This window comes from Chiloscyllium punctatum, chromosome 2 (assembly GCF_047496795.1).
Source record: "Chiloscyllium punctatum isolate Juve2018m chromosome 2, sChiPun1.3, whole genome shotgun sequence".
In the NCBI taxonomy this organism is placed as follows: domain Eukaryota; kingdom Metazoa; phylum Chordata; class Chondrichthyes; order Orectolobiformes; family Hemiscylliidae; genus Chiloscyllium; species Chiloscyllium punctatum.
In genome coordinates this window covers 21,581,476-21,602,682 of record NC_092740.1, presented here as the reverse complement: position 1 = coordinate 21,602,682, position 21,207 = coordinate 21,581,476, and the positions used below count along the sequence as shown (strand labels likewise).

The 21,207-nt window shown below is 40.3% G+C and overlaps 1 protein-coding gene across 1 annotated transcript; it reads left to right on the top strand.

Moving 5' to 3' along the window:
• The first annotated feature begins 861 nt into the window (after nt 1-861).
• On the top strand, nt 862-5,820 carry hmgb2a (high mobility group box 2a). The gene is made up of 5 exons (XM_072594560.1): nt 862-1,104; nt 3,281-3,443; nt 3,530-3,672; nt 3,755-3,929; nt 5,208-5,820. Exons 2-5 carry the CDS (start codon nt 3,294-3,296, stop codon nt 5,379-5,381), a joined length of 642 nt encoding a protein of 213 aa, XP_072450661.1. The 5' UTR covers nt 862-1,104; nt 3,281-3,293; the 3' UTR covers nt 5,382-5,820.
• The last annotated feature ends 15,387 nt before the right edge of the window (nt 5,821-21,207 follow it).

The following is a 21,207-nucleotide window of genomic DNA, read 5'->3' as shown; positions in this document are numbered from 1 at the left end:
GTCACAAGATTTAAAAAAGTGCACAAAGTTAGGTCAAAGATCGGGAGTGATATCTTAAAAAGGGTCGCTGGATTCGAAACGTTAACTGTTTTTCTGTTATCTCTCTCCATAGATGCTGCTGAGTTTCTCCAGCAATTTCCTTTTTTTTGTTTGTTTCAGTTTCAGAAGTGATCGCCCAAAATAAAACAGATTCAAGGGTCTAAATGCCTTTCCTAGGTTCCTAAAATTGCATGACCCAAGGAAACATCATCAAATAAAGTCGCCTAATTAGCAATCGCTGAATAATGAAAAATGCTCAACAGTACGTCGAGTTACACAATGGTGATTCTTGAGAGACCAAAACAAAAACAAAACTATCACTTCTGACCATAATTATAACCCCACAAAAAAAGTATACGATCCGACAGCACTAGATGCTTTCCCTCCCCCAGTCTGTGTGGTTGCAATAACATCTTTTTGCTTCCTTGTCTACTCTGTCCCATATGTTGCCCTAACTCCAGGGTGTTCACTTCAGCACAGCCGTCCTCTGACACCTGTCCTTTTGTCTCTCTGCGGCTGCCGAGCGTCGCCGACCGTTTTTTTTCAAATTGTCACACGTGACTTCCTAACGCGCGACCGCTCGGAGACTGGCCAATCGGCTTCCGAGTTGCCACCAATTCGAATTTTGTCTGGCCGGGACGATGACGACAGCGGGTAACCGCCGACCAATCAACTGGCGACCGCCTGCGATTCAAACTGGTACATCCCGTAGCGAGTTAGGGGCGGGGGGAAGGGGAAAGGAGAATTTTTGTGTATGTTGGGGCGGGCGTTTGTCTCGAGCGGAGGTCGTATCAGTAACAGCAGGCGCTGGTGGCAGCGACGGCGCATCCGAACTTGTTGTTAGCGTCGTTCAGCGTTCGATTGATGTGGAGCCGGGCCAATCGGTAGCTGCCTTAGACGTTCTGGCCCACCCTCCTTACCAATGAGCGCTGACGGCGGGCCTGATTGACAAGGCGCGGCCCGGGAAAGAAACGTGTAGTCATGTTAGGGTGAGAAGTAGTATAGTGAGAACCAGCGCCCTGTGTAGCTTTGTAGTCCATTGACGCCTTGTGTAGTGTGAGCCTGGTAGGTATCCCTATGTATATAATGGTACGGTATCTATATGTAAAGATGTGTGCGCGGGAATACATATTTTTGAAAAAACAAACAAACGTTACGCGTGTTTTTTTTCGAAAAAAACACTTTAATCGACTTTTTTTTAAGAACGCAAATTTAAATGTGCAAACACACTTTTGGACTTTTTTTATTTTTTAAAAAAAGTACGGTAACTTTATTTTTTTTTAGAAACGCGTTTCGCACCTCATGAACGTTTCCAAAAGTGAGAGGAGCCCGAACTAAAACAGTTTTAAGATTCTTGTAAAGCGGGGGGGGGGAAGGTTTTACTTTATTTCTTGGCAGTTAACTTTTCTTTTGGGGGGGAAAAAAAAAGAGAAAAAAATACAACGCGCTCGCGGGTAGACGAAAGGTGAATTCTTCTTGTGTTTCTTTATTTTTTGTTTTAAATCTGAGAATGGTGGAGGGGGGGGGTTATGATTTTTTTTTGGAAATGGCCGCCTCTGGGTTGCAATGCTCAGTATGTTTGCTTAATGGAAGTGCGCAGTGATTGCAAGAGCGAGAGGAAAAGCCTACCTCAGTTGCTGACATTTGCATTTTTTTTCTCTCTCGGGCGAATTTATCGCACTGGGGGGGGCGGTTAATTTCGTTGTTTCTCTTGAGCGTCGTCAGAAATGCAAAGCAAAAGGCTATTTACTTTTTTTTCCCTCTCCTGGTCTTGTGTTTTTCTCTCCCTCCTGCTTGTTGCAGTGTAGTTTCTTGTGCAAGTGCTGCCCCCCTTCTCTGTTTCTTTTCCTGCTCCATCTGCTTGGTATTGTGTGTGTGTGTGTCTAAGTAAAATGGAGGTAAATGGACGCCCAGGCAGTTGCACATCTGTACAAGCCCGCCCTTTCCCCCCTTTTCTTTCATTCCCTTTTCAATTAATTTTGTTTTGTATATTAAAAAAAATCATTTTCTCCCCCTCTCTATCAAACGGTGTCCATTGCCGTCTTGTATATTTCCATTATAAATAGCTGCGAAAAATCTTTCCCTGTCACAGAAATATCGGATCAAGTGTTTTAAAAGTTTTTCTGAAGTGCAAATTAAATTGGAGTTTGTGTATGCAAATATTTTATTGGGTGCGTGTTTTAAGAATAGTACTTTAATAGATTTTGGGAAGAACTTTTGTGTATTTTCAGAAAGTTCCACATGCAAGTTTGACATGTGGGCCACTTCACTGTAAATTTTTTGGCTTAGATTTTCATTTTTGTGGATGGGTTATATACAAAAAAATACAAGCTTCTTGATTCAGTTTCTGTTGGAGATGAGTTTTTCTTTGCTTTAGAAATGTAAAAGTGTGTGGATTTGATTGTTGAGCAACAGATTGTAAGATTATTTTAATTATTACCTAAAGGTTATGTTTTTGGTGGTGGATTGTCATTGAACATATTTCATTGAACACCCATCATTTAAGATATATGCACCTCCATTCCTAACACTTTGAACTTAATTTTAAAAATTGTCTCAGTGAAGGTATTAACTATGTACTGTTCTGACCTGTTTTGTTTGTGGAAGCTATGGTGATAGATATCAGGAACCACAGATTTCTTTTTTGTGTGAGCACCTTAAGCAGAAATGTATTGAATTATTCTGTAACTGCAAATCCAAAATGGATCTAGTTTTCATAATCCTGTACCTTTCCAATAACTATGTTTAAGCACAATGGTTTCTTCCAGAAGAAATTTTTTGTCAAGCCGTTTTCCCATTTACTCTGTAAAATTGACCGATTGTGTATAGACTTTGCAAAAGAGAACTTTTTGAATCAAACCCTTCTGAACTACAAGATTAATATTTTACCTAAGCATTTGTAGCAGAAACTTCACGATCTTTGTTTTATAAGGATTCACATTTGTGCCTTGTTTAACACCAAAACACTTCTGGTCATGTATCGCATTACCAACTGTGTGGTGCATACTTGTAACGTATTGGCTGTGATGTCCTGACGAGAAATGTCCCTGTACGTATTTAAATTGCTTGCTTAAAGTAACTTGGTTTTCCTTCAGTTTTCACAAAACAATAACAAATCGGCTTGGTGACATCTCAGAGATTGACTTTTCTTGAGATGGTGTTTAACTGAACCTGATGTCCACTATATGTAAGCGTTTCTGATTTTCACTCTCTGGAGTACTTAAACTTTCTTTTGTTACAGATACGAACTAACAATGGTTAGAAAAGATCCCAATAAGCCCCGGGGCAAAATGTCCTCCTATGCATACTTTGTGCAGACTTGCCGGGAGGAGCACAAAAAGAAACACCCTGAAGCCACTGTCCACTTTGCAGAGTTCTCGAAGAAATGCTCGGAAAGGTGGAAGGTGAGACTGATTTGATTTTTTAAGTTTTGAAATTTGCAAATTTCTTTCATTTGTTTCATGGCTTGAATAGTGGTCTTTTTGTTTAGACCATGTCGGTCAAAGAGAAGTCCAAGTTTGAAGACCTGGCTAAAAATGACAAGGTCCGTTACGATAGGGAGATGAAGAACTATGTCCCTCAAAAGGGGGAGAAGAAGAAGAAGAAGGATCCAAATGCCCCCAAGAGACCACCGTATGTACTGCGGTTGAAGTTTTTCGGGAGTTTTATTGTCTGAACTGTAACCTTGATCTTAATAACTTATTCATTCTTGCAGATCAGCATTTTTCCTTTTCTGCTCTGACAACCGTCCAAAGATCAAAAGTGAATCTCCTGGAATGTCCATTGGAGATGTTGCAAAGAAGCTGGGCGAGATGTGGTCCACGGTGCAACCCAAGGATAAAGTACCATATGAGCAGAAGGCTCATAAGTTAAAGGAGAAGTACGACAAGGTAACTGGCAAACTTGAAAACTTGTATGTCTTAAATATTTGATTATTGCATTGTACAAAAGTCCAGTGTTTTAATTCCCTGCCTCCCTCCTGGTGGGGGGAGAGAAGTCTTAGCTTCCACTTGTTTTTGTGCTTGGTTTACCACGGCACGATTGTGGGGTTTTATCTTTTCGGCGTGGGTAGCTTATCCATGTTAGATTTATTCCTTCTCCTTAGTGGCCATTTTTCCAATTTAAGAGTTGTGAAATTAAGCAAATGAGGAAGTGGAAAAGGGCTGCATAATTGGAGGTGTATCTTTTGTGCAACGTAATGCTCTTAAGACCAAGCATGTTTTCCAGCATACTTTACAACCTTTATTCTAAAATTGATAGTGATTGGTGGCTGTCCTTTCAGAAATATCTCATAGCTAACATTACTAACTAATGCAGATTTGTAAATAGATCTGACCCATATGTTCCAGTAACTTGCAAATTTGTCCTTGACACAGTCTTACACTCAATTACTAACAAAGTTTATCATTTTTTTTATATCAGGAGCTAAGATGGTGTTTGAAACTTGAGCAAAACCTCTATCTCTTGTGAATTGTCTAAGGCTTATCTACATAAAGGGCCAATCTTTTTAGCAAGTTAGTCCCTGAATCCACATTCCATGGCAATTTATCTGAACTCTCCAAGTACCACAAATTCCAATTTTACGTTTTGCGTCATCTGATTATTTATCTCATTTCAATAATACTCCTTAACTCAATTGTTGTATATTGACTTAATCTTGCTGTATACTTGGGAAGGGTCTATATAGTGTGAGGAAGTAGTGTGAATTGTAATGTGTGTGTGTGTACAACTGGATTAGAGAAGTATGGATATGGGAATGAGTATTTTCAAAAAAGTGTGAGCAAATAATTACAGAAAATTTTTGATAATTTGGATCTTTTATTGGGAGAGTATGGTTAATTCAGCAGGATCAAACAGTTTTGCATTCGAGCTGTGGGGCTGCTAGGTGTCTATATGCCATTTGGTGTGCCGATGTATTGATTTTTGGTTTAGGAAGTTGCTGCTGTACACTTAACTCCAAGGTGCGTGCAGTGACTGAAAAATAAGAGGAATATAGGGACCAATGTGGCAACTTTTAAAAAAGTTGCCTTACAGGTGTAGTTGAGTATATTGGTCTGTTAGGTGCTTGTTTTTTCATTGCTGCAAGTTACAGCCCAGTTAGTGTATTGGAAAATATAGCAAAGTAGTCTTGAGTATACTGCAATAATTATTTTAATTTTGCTTCATAGGAAGTTGCAGCCTATCGTGCCAAATGCAAAGGTGACGCTGGTAAGAAACCTGCTGCCAAGCCAGCTCAGGCTGCAAAGAAGAAGAAGAAGGAAGAGGAGGAGGAAGATGAGGATGAAGATGAAGAGGAGGAAGATGATGAGGAAGAAGAAGATGATGAGGAGGATGACGATTAAATAAATCCAGATGTAAAAAAGATCTTTGTCTAAGCTTGATCTATTTTTTTTTGCAAAGACAGGAAATGTGAGCTCATTTGTAATTTGGATCAATGGCTTAGGTGTAAAGAAACTGTACAAAACTGTGTATAGTTAGTGTTGTATTTTTACACTGCGTAGCCAGACCCTGTACTGTTTTAATTGTAAGTAGCTGATTTTTTTTAAGGCACAGCCTTTCAAAAAGAGAGGGACTCCAGAGTGATGGAATGTTATTGCCTATTTAATGTTTTGTGTGGAAATTTCAATGGCCAAGGTAGTGAGGATTTTTTTTGTCATGCAGTTCATACCAATTTTTTGCAGATGGTTTTTGTAGATCTTTTGTCACTACATGTGATTGCTAACTTTTCATGTTAGATCATGATAAGAATCAATACTTTTTTTTAATAAAACTGAAACATTATCTTGCAGTTGGCAATTATTTTTGCAGTCATTTGTAAAGCAGGTTGGGATTGAAATTGAGACAGCAAATGTGAAGTGATGTGGATAGAATGGCGCAACCTTCCAAAAGAGACATTTGTGATAGTGGGCTTGAGATACTTTGAAAATGCAGAACTTTCTCAGCTCACTTGGAACCTGGGTGTACAAAATGTACTTGAGTATATAATGATAAAACTTTGGGTTTTTTTTTCAAAATGAGTTTGCATTCATGACAGTTGGCTGCTTGCGTAGGTGTTGGAAAACAAAAAGAAAGTACCCATGCAAATAAAGTTGTAGAGTATTTTTTTTGTATGAAAATGTCTTTTACCCTTTCGCTCTGACTGAGAATTTAAAATTACAGGGATCTTGCTGCCCTGTTCTAGCAGTACAGTGGACAAAGTGATCCAGCTAACATAAAGGCAAAATATTGCTAAATGTGGAAAAATAAATTCTGAAGGATCTCAGCCAGTCTGGAAGCATTTCTCAAGAAAGAGTTCACATTTAAAGTCCAGTATGATGCTGTAGAAACTGAATCTCCTGGTTTTATTTGTGATCCAGCTGCCAGTCAGAAAAATGAAAACTTTTTCCGTTTTTAATATTTTGGGCAAGCATTGAACTGCTTGCATAGTTGGTAGAAGTCAATCGCCCCTAAAGAAATGGCAGGCCGAGTTACATTAATTCCTCCTTCAGAATAAATTAATGACTGAATTGCCCATGTGTATTTAATACCTTGATTGACAAAAGTGGAACAAGTTGGGGACCAATATATGGGGGGGAGAATTGAATGCATCCTGAAAGTACCGGCATGGGTAAATGATTGACTGCCTGGTAGAGGTCAGTCAGAATAAAGGATCTTCTAATTTCATTAATTAATACTTTAATGATCTGGACAAAGGAACTGTGAGGGCATGTTGCTAAGGTTGCAAATGACGAAGTGGAGGCACAAGTACTGAAGTGGGGAGGCTTGCAGAAGAACTTGGTTAGGGAGAATGGGCAAAGTGGCAGATGGAAAACAATATAGGAAAGTGAGATAACGGACTGTTTTCTAAATGGGAAATGGCTTCAGAAATTAGAAACGTGAAAGGAATTGGATGTTCAGAGTTCTCAATGTTAACCTGCAAGTTCAGTTGGCTGTCAGGAAGGCAAATTCAATGTTAGCATACATTGCAATAGGGCTAGAATACAAGGACAGAGATGTATATGGCTCTGGTCAGTATGCATTTGGAATATTTTTGCAGCTTGGGCCCTGTATCCATGGAAGGATGTGCTGGTCTTGAAAGGGGTCCAGGGGAAGTTTGCAAGAATGATTCTGGGGAGAAAGCTTGTCATAGGAGCAGTTGAGTCTGGGTCTCAGGATGGGGTGGGAGTGGATTGGGAGTGCAGGGCATGGCTCATTGATATTTAGAATAGTGAGCGGCTTGGATATAATGGACTGCAAGATGTTTCCACTTGGAGGGGGGGGCTCAGACCCAATGCCATTGCCTCAGAGTGAAGGGGCTTGCCCCTTTGGAACTAAGATGAGGAATTTATTCAGGCAGAGGGTAGTGAATCTATGGAAATCATTGCAGAGGGCTGTGGAGGCCCTATTATTTAGTGTATTTAATGTGTTCTTGATTGGTAAGGGGATCAAGGGGTGTGAGCAGAATGGTGTTGCAAAACATATCAGCCATGATTGAATGGCAGAGTAGACTCAATGGGCCAAATCGCCTAATTCTGCCCCTCGAATGGCCTAATAATTCTGCCCCTCGAATGGCTCATGATTAACATTAACCTGTGGTAAAATAGGCAGTGTACAAGTTTGGTCTACTTGTTCATTTAAATAATGTGCAATGAAGTTGTGAATATGCCTCTTTTATGGGCTTTTAACCCCACATCTTACAAGGGGATTGTGTGTGTGTGTGTGTGTGTCGGAGGTGGCAGTTGTGTTCTGTCTGCAGTAGTGCTTGGGGAAAAAAATTGTAGAAGACCAGTGAAAATTGGCTAATTGGTGTATAATTGTAGACCTGGCTACAGTCAACTAAGGTATTTAATGACCTCATGATTTGTTAATGTAACTTCAAATATATCCTTACAAGTAAACCAACAGCTGCATTCAGCCACCTTTGTTCAACCACTAACATCAAGTGTGAATCTCACCTGTCATTTGTAACCTTATCTCATTCTCGCCTAACAGTGCTGTAAGCCACATCTTTGTCTCTTTGTTCAAACATGTCAGTTATTTACAGCAGGCACATCACCTAAATGGATTGCACCACTGACTGGTGAACGTTCCACCTCTACTAAGGACAAGATTACATACTACCAAAGAGAGCAACACCTAATCAATGGGCAGACGCCGGTGTCTGGCCTCATTGATGGAAGAGCTGATGCTTGCTGTTAGACCAATTCATTTTTATCCATCCTCACTACCAAGCTTTCCCCTTATTACAGAATGATGCAAGCTCTCTTCTATTACAGAAAATACACCTTTTTGTGTGCTTGTCACTTATGATCCCCAAGCATTGCATCTGGGTAAGGTAATCACAGGAATGGGAAATGGAAGATGAAGAAAAGACATGATGGATTATGGATAATGTATGTGGTCATTTTAGACAATGCATTTATTACCCTCCCTAGTAAAACCACATGGTGTTTCTTTGTGCCTGATTGTCTTTTGTAGGTGGACAGGTCAGGGTCTGGAAGGGTGCTGTTGAAGACACCCTGGTGAAGGCATCATATGAAGTGCATGAAGTAGATATTACACATTAACAGTCACCACTGCAGGGTGGGGATATGAATGTTTCTTCTGTTTAGCTACTCAGCGTATGCTGGTGGCAGGCACCATGTTGGTCAGGTTGTCGAGAAAATCAAGATAGTGGCTCAGTCAATAGCACTGATATCTCACAGTGCCAGGGACCTAGGTTCGATTCCAGCCTTGGGTGAATGTGTGCAGTTTGCCCATTCTTCTGTGTTTGTGGGTTTTGGTGGGTACTCTGATTTCTTCCCCCAGTCTAAAGACAATCCCTGGTAAATGTGGGGATTTGGTAGGAGGCTAGGTCTGGATGGGACGCTCTTTGGAGGGTTGGTGTGGATTTGATGGGCCAAGTGCTCTCCTTCCTGTAGGGAGTCCATGAATACATCATATCAGAACAAATTGCAGCAGACACCCCGGAGAGGACTATGAAACTTTTCTGAATCATTGATTGAGGAGCCTTTCCTGAGCGGTACAACAAGCAGTTGAGGTAAGAATGAGGAACAGAAGGAAGGAGAGAGACGAAAGTTAATGGAGCCATCTTACATGTCAGATGTGAAACCACAGCCCTGCTTGCCCTGTCAGGTTGCTACAATAGATTCCTTAGCAGGATTTTGCAGAAGAGCTCCCCCCAGTGTCTTGGGCAATATATATCCCTCAACCAATATCACACAAAAATACCTGGTTGCTATCATATTGCTATTTGTAGGAGCTTTCTGCGTGAAAATTATATAACGTAGAAATGTACACCACAGAAACAGCGCTGAAAAATGTGTTGCTAGAAAAGCACAGCAGCATCCAAGGAGCAGGAGAATCGACGTTTCGGGCATAGGCCCTTCTTCATATGCCCGAAACGTCGATTCTCCTGCTCCTTGGATGCTGCCTGACCTGCTGTGCTTTTCCAGCAACACATTTTTCAGCTCTGATCTCCAGCATCTGCAGTCCTCACTTTCACCACAAAAACAGCCTCAATGTTGTGCCGAACATGATGACAAATTAAACTAATCCCTTCTGCCTGCCCTTGGTCCATTTCCCTTCATTCTTGTACATTCATGTGCTTATCTAAAAGTCCCTTAAATGCTCCTATCGTATCTGCATCCTCCACCACTCCTGGCAAATCGTTCCAGACACCTACCACTCTCTTGCCCCTCACACCTCCTTTGAACTTTCCCCCCTCTCACCTTAAAAGCATGCCCCCTAGTATTAGACATTTCAACTGTGGGAAAAAGATTCTGACCATCAACCCCATCTTTGCATCTCATAATTTCATAGATTTCTTTCAAGTCTCCCCTCAGCCTCCACCACTCGAGAAAACAACCTAAGCTCATATCCTCTAATCCAGGTAGTGTGTTGGTAAACCTCTTCTGCACCCTCTTGACAGCATCCACATCCTTCCTGTAATGCGGTGACCAGAATTGAGTGTGGCCTAACCAAAGTCTTATAAAGCTGCAACATGACATCCTGGCTCTTGTACTCAATTCCCTGACCAGTAAAACTAACCATTCCATAAGTTTTCTTTAGCAGCCTATCTACTTGAGTGGCCACTTTCAGCGAGCTATGGACTGGAACCCCAAGATCTTTCCGTACATCAATGCTGTTCAATGTATCCTTGTAAATGTATACTTTTCCTTAACATTTGATCTCCAAAAGTGCAGCATCTTGCATCCAAATTAAACCATTTCACAGTCCATATTTGCAATTGATTTATATTCTGCTGCATCCTTTGACAACCTTCTACGCTACGTACAACTCCACCGATCTTTGTGTCGTCCTTAAACTCACTAACCCACCAATCTACATTTTCATCCAAGTCATCTACATATATCACAAACACAGAGGTGCCGGTACAGATCTTTGTGGAACACCATAGCTGCTTTGCCCAATATCACAACATTTCACTTCCAAAAGTAATTTATTAGCTACAGAACAATTCAGGGTGGTCAGTGGTTGTGAAAGATATTATATAAGTGCAGGTATTTTCTTTTACTGCAGGCATAGAGAAGCATCCCCTTAAGGTGATACGATTTCACCTGTTGCCGGTTGTAAGGATCCCACCATGGTCACATTCATGGCCATTGGCAGAACTCTTAGAGTCATAGAGATTTACAGCATGGAAACAGACCATTTGGTCCAACCCGTCCATGCTGATCAGACATCCCAACCCAATCTAGTCCCACCTGCCAGCACCCGACCCATATCCCTCCAAACCCTTCCTATTCATATACCCATCCAAAAACCTCTTAAATGCTGTAATTGTACCAGCTTCCACCACATCATTTTGGCAGCTCATTCCATACACGTACCACCCTCTGTGTGAAAAAGTTGGCCCATTGCAATTCTGTTTGAAAAAAGCTGGGGCATGTCTTTGTGAAAACCACTTTCCCATCACCTTAGCTTTGGAGGAGGAAGAAGATCCTGGGAGGCTAAGTCCTCTTGCTGAGAGTTCCTCCCCCTTCACCGTGCCTGTGGAGAATCTTTATTGACCAAAAAGTCAAAGGATGTAGGGGGCAGGCAGGAAACTGGAGTTGAGACAACATCAAACCAACCATGATCATATTGAATGCCGTTGCAGTGTTTCGAGTCCAAACAGTTCACTGCTATTCTTAATTCACAGACTCATTTGTTTACCTTCTTCTCCCGGGGTGAGAAACTTGTCCTCTTCTTTCTGTTGTTCAAACTAGATTCTAAGATGGTTGGGGAGGTTGTGGGGGGGATGGGGGGGGAAGGGAGGTGGGGTGGGGAAGTGCTTGAGGGACTGACACTAAAAGATTGTATCCGCTAATCATGGAATCTGAGACTTGAGGGCTCAACCTCAGGATAAGAGGTTGATGATTGAGGACTGAGATGAGGATAAAAGGCTTCACACAAAGTGTAAATCTTTGATATTTTCTGCCCCAGAGGATTATGAATGCTCCATCTTGGACTGTGAGCATGCAGGCTGAAGATTAGAATTGTAGCCCAAGTCACAACCTTTTCTGTTTGCTTGTTTGGGCAGGCTCAATGAGCCATTCCACTTCTATGATATGCTTCGAAGGTGCTGGTGTTGGACTGGGGTTCACAAAGTTAAAAATCACACAACAGGTCATAGTCCAACAGGTTTATTTGGAAGCGCTAGCTTTCGAGGCGCTGCTGCTTCATCAAGTGATGAAGAGGCAGCATCTCGAAAGCTAGTGTTTCCAAATAAACCTGTTGGTCTATGATCTGTTGTGTGATTTTTTAACTCTATCACTCGTGTTCACTTTCCCATCATAAAATAGGAGCAGGGGTAGATCATTCAGCTCTTTAAGCTTGGATTTACCATTCATTACGATCATGGCTCTAACTTGTTCTGACAAGTTCTGGATCCAAAACGTTAACTCTGCTTTCTGTCCACAGGTCAGTTGAGTTTTCCCACAGATTCTGTTAGAGTTCCAGATATGTCAATACTTTACCGTCAACCCAAGTGCTTTAATTTTGCATAATAATCTTTTACGTGGAACTTCATCAAAAGCCTTCTAAAGAAAACCACATCCACTGGATTTCTTTTAGCAACCCTACTAGTTATATCCTCAAACAAAAACAGTAGATTTGTCAACCATGATTTCCCTTTTGTAAAGTCATGCTGACTCTGTCTAATGTTTTTACTATTTTCCAAGTGTTCTGTTTTTAAAATCGACTGAGCAGTTTCCCTAGTATGATTGTCAGGCTAACCTGTCTATAATTCCTTGTTTTCTCTCTACCTCCTTTATAAAATAATGGATTACATTGACTATCCTCTAATCTATAGGAACTAGTCTGACGCAGCATCAGAGAGAGAAATAGAGAAAAATAGAGCTGAGAGTCCCATGTGCTCACCCAGAAAAAGCTGGGAACCATCCTCCTCAGAAGAAAAGAAAGTGGAGAGGAAATTCTTTCTAGACAGAGTAGAGGGGGAAGAAAGTGTTGCCGATGAAATGCGGAAGATGGAAATGTGAAAAAAGAACTGCAAGCAGGTAGAGTTAGCGTTTTGGAGAGAGTGATCTTCTTTCCAAACTGAGAAAGCCTTCCTACTGGTGGAAACATCGAGGGCCAGAAGGGAACTGGCTTCAAGGTGATTGGCAAAATCAGCAGTGGTGAATTGAGAGGGGGAGATATCAACTAAAAGCGAGCAGTTAGGGTCTGGGTTGTGCTGCCTGGGAGTAAGGCTCAATGGAGAGGGATTGTTTTCTGAAAGGAGGACCATTTGCTGGGATATAGGGTAAGGACAGAAGAGAGTGAGATATTATTAGAGACTTTACCTGGTAAGCCACACCAAAATTGGTGGCGTAGGGGTTAGCACTACTTTAGAGTACAATGGGACCTTAATCAGATGGGCTGATGTGCCGAGGAGTGGCAGATGGAGTTTAATCAGAAAAATGTGAGGTGCTACATTTTGAAAAGGCAGGACTTACACACTGAATGGTAAGGTCTTGGGGAGCGTTGCTGAACAAAGAGACCTTGGACTGCAGGTTCATAGTTCCTTGAAGAAGGAATCGCAGGTTGACAGGATAGTGAAGGCGGTATTTGGTACGTTTTCCTTTATGAGTCAATGCATTGAGTATAGGAGTTGGGACGTCATGTTGTGGATGTACAGGTCACTGGTTAGCCCACTTTTGGAATATTGCAAACAATTCTGGTCTCCCTTCTAACTTGATAAAGTTCCATATAAAAGATTATCATGCAAAATTAAAGCACTTGGGTTGACAGTAAAGTAATGACATATTTAGAGAACTAAAAAGAAATTGGTAGTAAAACTCAGCCGACCTGGCAGCATCAGTGGACAGAAAACAGAGTTAACTTTTTAGATCCAGAATTTGTCAGAACAAGTTAGAAAGATGTTGTTAAACTTACGATGGTGCAAAAAAGATTTACAAGGATGTTGCCAGGCTTGGAGGGTTTGAGCTATAGTGATAGGCTGAATTGGCTGGTGCTGTTTTCCCTGGAGTGTCAGAAGCTGAGAGACCTTACACAGGTTTATAAAATCATAAAGGGCATGGATAGAGTGATTAGACAAGGTATTTTCCCCACGGTGGGGGAGCCCAAAACTAGAGGATTAAAGTGAGAGGGGAAAGATTTAAAAGGGACCCAAGAGGTAACTTTTTCACGCAGAGAGTAGGGCATATGTGAAATGAGCTGCCTACAGAGATGGTGAAGGCAGGTATATTGCAGTATTTAAAAGACATCTAGATGGCTACATGAATAGGAAGGGTTTAGAGGGATATGGACCAAATGCTGGCAATGGGACTTGATTAATTTAGGATATCTGGTCAGTATGGATGAGTTGGACCGAAAGATCTATTTCCATACTATATCTCTCTATAACCACCAATGCATCCACTATTTCTCTGGCCACTTCCTTGAGTACTCTGGCATGTTGACTTTTGGGCCCTGGGGATTTATCACCCTTTAATTCCATCAACCTCTCCAACATCATTGCCTTCAGTTCCTTCTTCTCTCTAGGAATAGTTTTGGGACGTTATTTGTGTTCTCCTTTGTGAAGAGGGAACTAAAGTTTAATGAATCTTCAATTTCTTTGTCGCCCATTACAGCTTCGCCAGTTTCTTATGGGAAAGGACTACATTAATCTTTTGCTTAATGTATCAATAAAAGCTTTTGCAATCAGTTTGTATGTTCCCCACATGCTTTCTCTCATCCTCGATTTGCCCCCTTTTAATAATCCCTTTGTCCTCCTTTGTGGAAATCTGAACTGTTCCCAATCCTCACCTCTACAATATTTTTGGCCCAGTTTGTGTGACTCTTCCTTAGGTTCAATACTATCCCTAATTTTCTCTTTAAGCCATATTGTATTTTATGAACTATAAGAAACTCTTCTGGTTAGACTTGGATGTGCTTTTCCTCTATCACACAAGTCCAAGCAGGCCTTGTAAATGTCTACACATGGGATATGACAGCAACCTTCCTTATGAGCAGCAGCTCACACAGTACAATGCACTGGTATGTCCATACAACATTCTAGGCAAAACTTCAGATTTGATTTGATCCACAAAGGAGGGGATTCCTCCATGTTAACCCTGACTGGGTGGGAAATCTGCATTTTACTTGCAAAAAGGTAGGAATCCTCTTGTTCAACAATGCAAATTATTCTTAAGAAGAGATCAACTTTGACACAGGAGATCAAAATCACAGCAGACACAATAGATAAGTTGGGCAAGTATGAGACACAAAGTTCTTGTCAGCGCTATGATGCTAAGTATAATGAAGGTGTAGGTGTGTACTGTACCTTTAGGAGAGTTGAAAAGCTAGCAAGAACTGACTGAAAGCACAGTGTTTTCTGAACAAAGTAAAAATGTAACACTTGATTGAAACAAATAGCTGGAGTTGTGTTGCTGTGAAACAAAAACACGTTCAAATATGGCCAATCCGTATAAATTATGCTCCAGATACCAAATTCCAATCAAATTTGAATTTTACTGTTTGGGATGACATCAAACCAATGAAACTTTTGGGGTTTTGGGGTATAAAACCAGATATACATTGAACATTTGGGGGAAAATTGCCAATGATATCCACAAATATAGACTGCTAGCTGAAGAGGTTTCTAAAAGTTACCTGTCCATAAGAAGTTTGTGCAGCAGAACATCAAAGCTGAACTAGAGAAAAATCTACAGAGGAAAAGCTACAAAGGAGATTTGACAAACTGTTTTTTTTTGATAAATCTTAACTGGGTTTTTATTGGACCAGTATTATACAGTGGGAGGTAGAAGATGGGTTTTCACATTGTCTGTTGGACTTAAAGTAAAAATTAACAATTTTATTCTTTAAATAGTGACTTCTGGGATAGTTCTTTGTCTCTTGAAATCTAACAGATTATGGCTCCAGGTGAGCTTCTCTGTGTGTCGGGTTTAAATTAGCAGAGGATTTTACACTGTGTTGGAACAAAAGAAACCTCACAGGCAGAGAGTACCCAGTATTCAAAAATAAATGTTTTATCTTTGATATAATACAGACTTCCTGAAAATATGCAAAACTGGGACACAGTTTCAGGACAGCAAGAAATCAAGTAGCTACACGCTCAAGAAATTAATGAGCTAGAACAGTTAACAACAAAACAAACACCTTAAGTGTTCCTGTGGGGGAAAAAAATGACCCAGATTTAAATTTTAGCAAACATATTTATGTCAATGTTCATCTCACAAATGTCAAGGTATCCACCAAGACAAGTGACACTACATTATCAGATTCTTAACTATGGTTAGCATCAAATCTACCTTTCGCCTCTCACATTTCTGAACTCCAAAGAATGCGCCTAAAATGCTCAATCTGTCTTCTTAAGACAAATCCCCTCATCTCTGGAATCAGTCTAGTGGACTTTCTTCGAACTGCAAACTCTGAACTGAGACTCTTCGAGTTAGACCTGGAAATGGTTTTCCAATATCAAGCCCTTTAGTTTCTTACACTTAAAGAGGATGGTTTCAGCAATCTTCATCATAAGCAGCAGCTTGCTCAGTCTACTGAGCTGATATGCCCAAATAATAAAGCCCTCATCCATGCCTTTATTTTCCCTAGACTTAATTAGTTCAATGCACTCCTGGCTGGTATCCCAACTTCACGCCTCCATGAACACACGGTCCTTCCAAACTTTGCAGTCTGTGTCCTAACCTGCTCTAAATGCTGTTCTTCTATTACAGCTGATGTTGCTACTCTGTCTGGACTCTCATTGAAGCAAAGGCAGAATTTCAGAATTCTCACTCGTTTTGAAATTGCTCCATGACCTTGACCCTGAACATTACTGTATTCTCCTGGGCCCCACATCATCCTCATTTCCTGTCCCCATCCCATATCTCAGAAACTGCCATCCATAAAGTTTGCAATATTCAGCATTCCTGATCTTATTCATTCTGGTTTTCAAGGATGTTTCTTTGGTTCTTTGGGCCTTAAACTTCAAAATTCCCTCCTTTTTTGACTCTCTTCCTCACTTACAATAGGAAAGATTTAGAGGGATATGGGCCAAGTGCTGGCACGTGGGACTAGATTAAGTTAGAATATCTAGTCCACATGGATGAGTTGAACCAAAGGGTCTGTTTGTGTGCTGTACAGCTCTATGACTCCATGACTTTATATCAGTCGTCAAAGATTTGTTCTCTCACAAAACCTTTGATCATTTGCCCTAATAGATTAGATTTCCTACAGTGTGGAAACAGGCCCTTTGGCCCAACAAGTCCACACTGACCCTCCGAAGAATAACACACCCAGACCCATTTCCCTCTGACGAATGCACCTAAAACTTCTTAAAACTTGTTTGGTGCATTTTTGACCATATTACATTTGCCTGATTTTGCAATAAATCTTAGTTGACCAGGTTCAAACAAGTGATTTTCCAACATGTTGTGAATCTCTGTTCCACCTGCACTTGTTTTTCTCATCTTAAATAATACAAACGTTGTTTTATTGCTTCTGATCACCCTATATTCACAGCGTACATGGCTAACAGTGAAACTCTGGTGTATGAATGCAATTTTACAAATTTCCTTAAACTTCTTGCTAATCTTCCTAAGACTTCCCATACAAAATAGTGTGTCTTACTGCTCCAGTATTTCAGTATTGGCTCGTCTGACTGAGAGTTTGCTTTGTGAATGTCTACCACTCTTTCTACCTTACTGTTATCTTCTGCTGTGCTTACCTCCTAACAAACCTGCTCCATCTGATTTTCCTCTCTACAACTGTGTTGCTTTAACATGTTTATGTGGGATAACAAATTATTCTTCTTGTGATCCAGAGTATCTACCAGATACGTCAGTTTAATAACATTCCCAACTCTCTTGTTCAGATCATCAAATTTCAGAGGTTCATCCTGTAAAGGTAAAAACGCGAACACTTTGTCTGCTATTTGAAATGTTAAACTGATATGTGCTGCAATGTCAAATGCTGCTCCATAGATTATAGATTTTGTCCTATGATTTCACCATGAAATATACCTTGGGGCAATTTATTGCATTAAACATGCTCTATAAACATAGGTTGGTGTTTGTTTTACTGACACAATAAACTCCACTCCCTGTCAACGTCACCAACTTTAAACAGCACCAGAAACTGCACAGCCCCTGTTTACAAACTCAGATAAAATTTTAAACAGCGCTGGTGGGGTGGGGAGATGGTCTTGGGGAGTGGCGGTGGGGTGCTGTGAGGATGTCCTTCCTGCTATTTTATGCCAACTCATCTGTGTGATGAGAAGAGGGTGTCAACTATCCAACAAGGGTTCAAAATGGCAATGCTGACCCAACATCAGCTGTCTGGTATCCTGATTTGCCCACTTTTCACTCACACGAGCACCCTTACCAAAAATCACAGCCATCACCATTGGTACCATTTTGGCATCAAAATGAGCCCAATTTTCCCATCATTATGGGTGCTCAAGTGCTGGGTTTTGCAGCCTATGACTTTTTTAGGCAGTGCGTTATTTGTTACTTTTCTAAGCACAACGGGTTAGCAGAATTAACTGTTAGCCATTTTCTAGCTGTAGAGCATGTATTGAAATACATTAGGTGTCCTAATGCAAGGAATTGCAATTCTATTTGAATCTTACAATTCTTATTTGGTACTGCCTACACTTTAAGGTTATAAATAATTCTAATTTAACCAGTCAAAAAGCTGACTTGGATTTACCATTGGATCCTAACAGCGTCATAGTTTGATTCAATACATGTTACCTTAATTATACCTGTATTAACCTGTAACGTGCTTCCATATCATAGTGTATGTAATGTGCTACAGCCCATTCAGATACAATTCCACAGGTTCCAAATTGCAAGACATAGACTACTGGGAGGAAAGGACAGTCAGTTAATTTTCAGGCAGTATTGAGCACTTTCTAAGACTCTCCTCATTTCTGACAATCCTATGCTTGGCTTGAAATTCTTTCTAATTTGGCGATCAAAGGAAGTGAATTTTCTTAAGATTAGATTCATAAAGTCATAGAGATGTACAGCACAGAAACAGACCCTTTGGTCAATTCGTATGTGCCGATCAGACATCCTAAACTAATCTAGTCCCATTTGCCAGCGCTCGACCCATATCCCTCTAAACTCTTCGTATTCAGATGCTTTTTAAATGAAGTAATTGTACCTTAACCACTTTCTCTGACAGCCCATTCCATACACGTACCACCCTCTGCATGAAAACTGTCCCTTAGGTCCCTTTTAAATTTTTACCCTCTCACCCTAAACCTATGCCTTCTTGTTCTGAACTCACCCACCCCAGGGAAAAGCCCTTATCTATTTACTGTATCCACGCACCTCATGATTTTATAAACTTGTATAAGGTCACCCCTCAGCCTCTGATGCTCCAGGAAAAAACATCCCCATCGTATTCAGCCTCTCCAATAGCTCAAAACCTCCAACCCTGGCAATATCCCTGTAAATCATTTCTGAACCCTTTCAAGTTTCACAACATCCTTCTGATGGGGAGTCTAGAATTGCACGTAATATTCAAAAAGTGGACTAACCAACCTCCTGTACACCCACAACACGACCTCCTAACTTCTATACCTGATGGTCTGGACTTAGCTTTAGGAGAAGAGACATATATGATGAGGGTGTATATTATTTTTGGGATTTGGATCTAAAATAGAGCCAGATCGATTTTGATCAATTCTGTGAAGGTAATGTGTTTACTTCAAAGAAAGGTCAAAAAGTCATTTGAACAGTAACTAAAATACACAATTTCTGAGAAGGCATATGGCTACAATTAAGTGCCTAGGAGAAACCCTGTAAATATTAATAGATAAAATTCTTATATTGTTGAGTTTTTGACAGATAAATACATTAAGGCAATTAGTATAGTCTCGACTTTACAAGAGAAGGTTCAAATATGCAGTTCATTAGACCCCAGAGGTCAGTTTCATAAAATCAAACGTTTTGTTCTGTCACTTCAGCAGAATGATTTCTAGTCTTGAAGCTTCCAAGTCAAAAGAGTTTAGATAGAAATTTTCAAGTTGGTAGAAAGGAAAATTTAGGCCGTCTGAATTTTGAAAACCTCATGTCAGTGGACTTGGAAAAGAAGTGAAAAATGTGTCGGCAGTCCAAGAAATGTAAATTGTAAAAACTCAGTTAAGTAAAAACATTAAAAGTTGAGTTAGGAATGAAATTACTCTGTATTGAGTAATTGTGATGTATAATGTCACTGAATAGGTTGTAACTTTTGCTGTTTGTAGTGAGACCTTTCTGTCTTCTATATGTATACACAATATGTATACATAATATGTCTACATAGATTTGTTTATCTTAATAGATTTATGTTCTGTTATCACATAATATCTACAGTCTCAACATGAGATTAACCACCAAAGTAACAACTGAAAAGAATAGTCAGACCCTTGCTGGGTTTAGGACTGTGATCAATCACTCATGGAGAAACTGATCAAAAGTGTCATGCCACAGGAAAACAGGTAAATGCTGTGCGGTGGGTAACCATATCATCCTGCACATTTATCTTTTAAATACAGGAAAATAATTCAGAATTGTCATATTTTAATAAGTGATGGTAAAAGTTTCTATGAGTAATAACACTTATTGCCTATAATAGGGTTATTGATTGCAAATTATGTATAGAGTCATAAAGTTATACAGCACAGAAACAGACCCTTTGATCCAACTCGTTCATGCCAACCAGACATCCCAATCTGACCTCGTCCCATTTGCCAGCATTTGGCCATATTGCTCTAAACCCTTCCTATTCAGATACCAATCCAGGTGTCTTTTAAATGTCGTAATTGTACCAGCCGCCATCACTTCCTCTGGCAACTCATTCCATACACTAACCACCCAGAATAAAAATAACAAATTAATTAGCATAGAATAAAGATGGCACAGCAAGTGATGTGCTGTGACCGTGGGATAAGGGAGGTTCTTGATGTCCTTGCAATCCAGGGCAAATGTCATTACAGGAAGTGTCTAGTCATGATCCCAGGTGATGTTACTACTGGGCAAGTCACACCCCAGGGTGAAATCTGGCTTGAAAGATCATATTTTGGTCTTTATGTAAAATGTAACATGACACTTTTTCACTGAAACATAATCTTTTGTGCAAAAGGAAGAAAAATAAATCAAAACCAAGCTATTTCTAATAATCCAGCTTTTAAATACCCAACAAAATAAAATCCTATCTACTCTCCAACACCATCAGTTTACAATTAATCAAATTCCAGAAAAAAAATCCAAAACAAAAACAGAAATTGCTGGAAAAGCTCAGCAGGTCTGGCAGCATCTGTGGAAATAAATCAGTTAATGGATCAAGTGAACCTTCCTCAGTTCTCCAACACATCAGTAGAAAAACAATAAGGCATTTGCAACAATTTTCAGCTAGAAGTAAGTGCTGAATGGATGCTCCATTTTGGACACCTCCAGATGATCCCCAGCATCACAGATGCTAGTTTTCAGCCAATTTCATTCACTCCACATGATATTAAGAAACAGTTAAGGCAGTGGATACTACAATAACATTGGACCTTGAGAACATTCCGCAGTAGTACTGAAGACTTGAGCCCCAGAGCTTGCTACATCGCAAAGGAGAACGTGCAACCTTCACACAGATGGTCATCTAAGGGTGGAATTGAACCCAGGTCCCTGCTGCTGTAAGCCAACAGTGCTAACCACTGAGTCACGGTGCTGTCTAGTGTCTCAACTT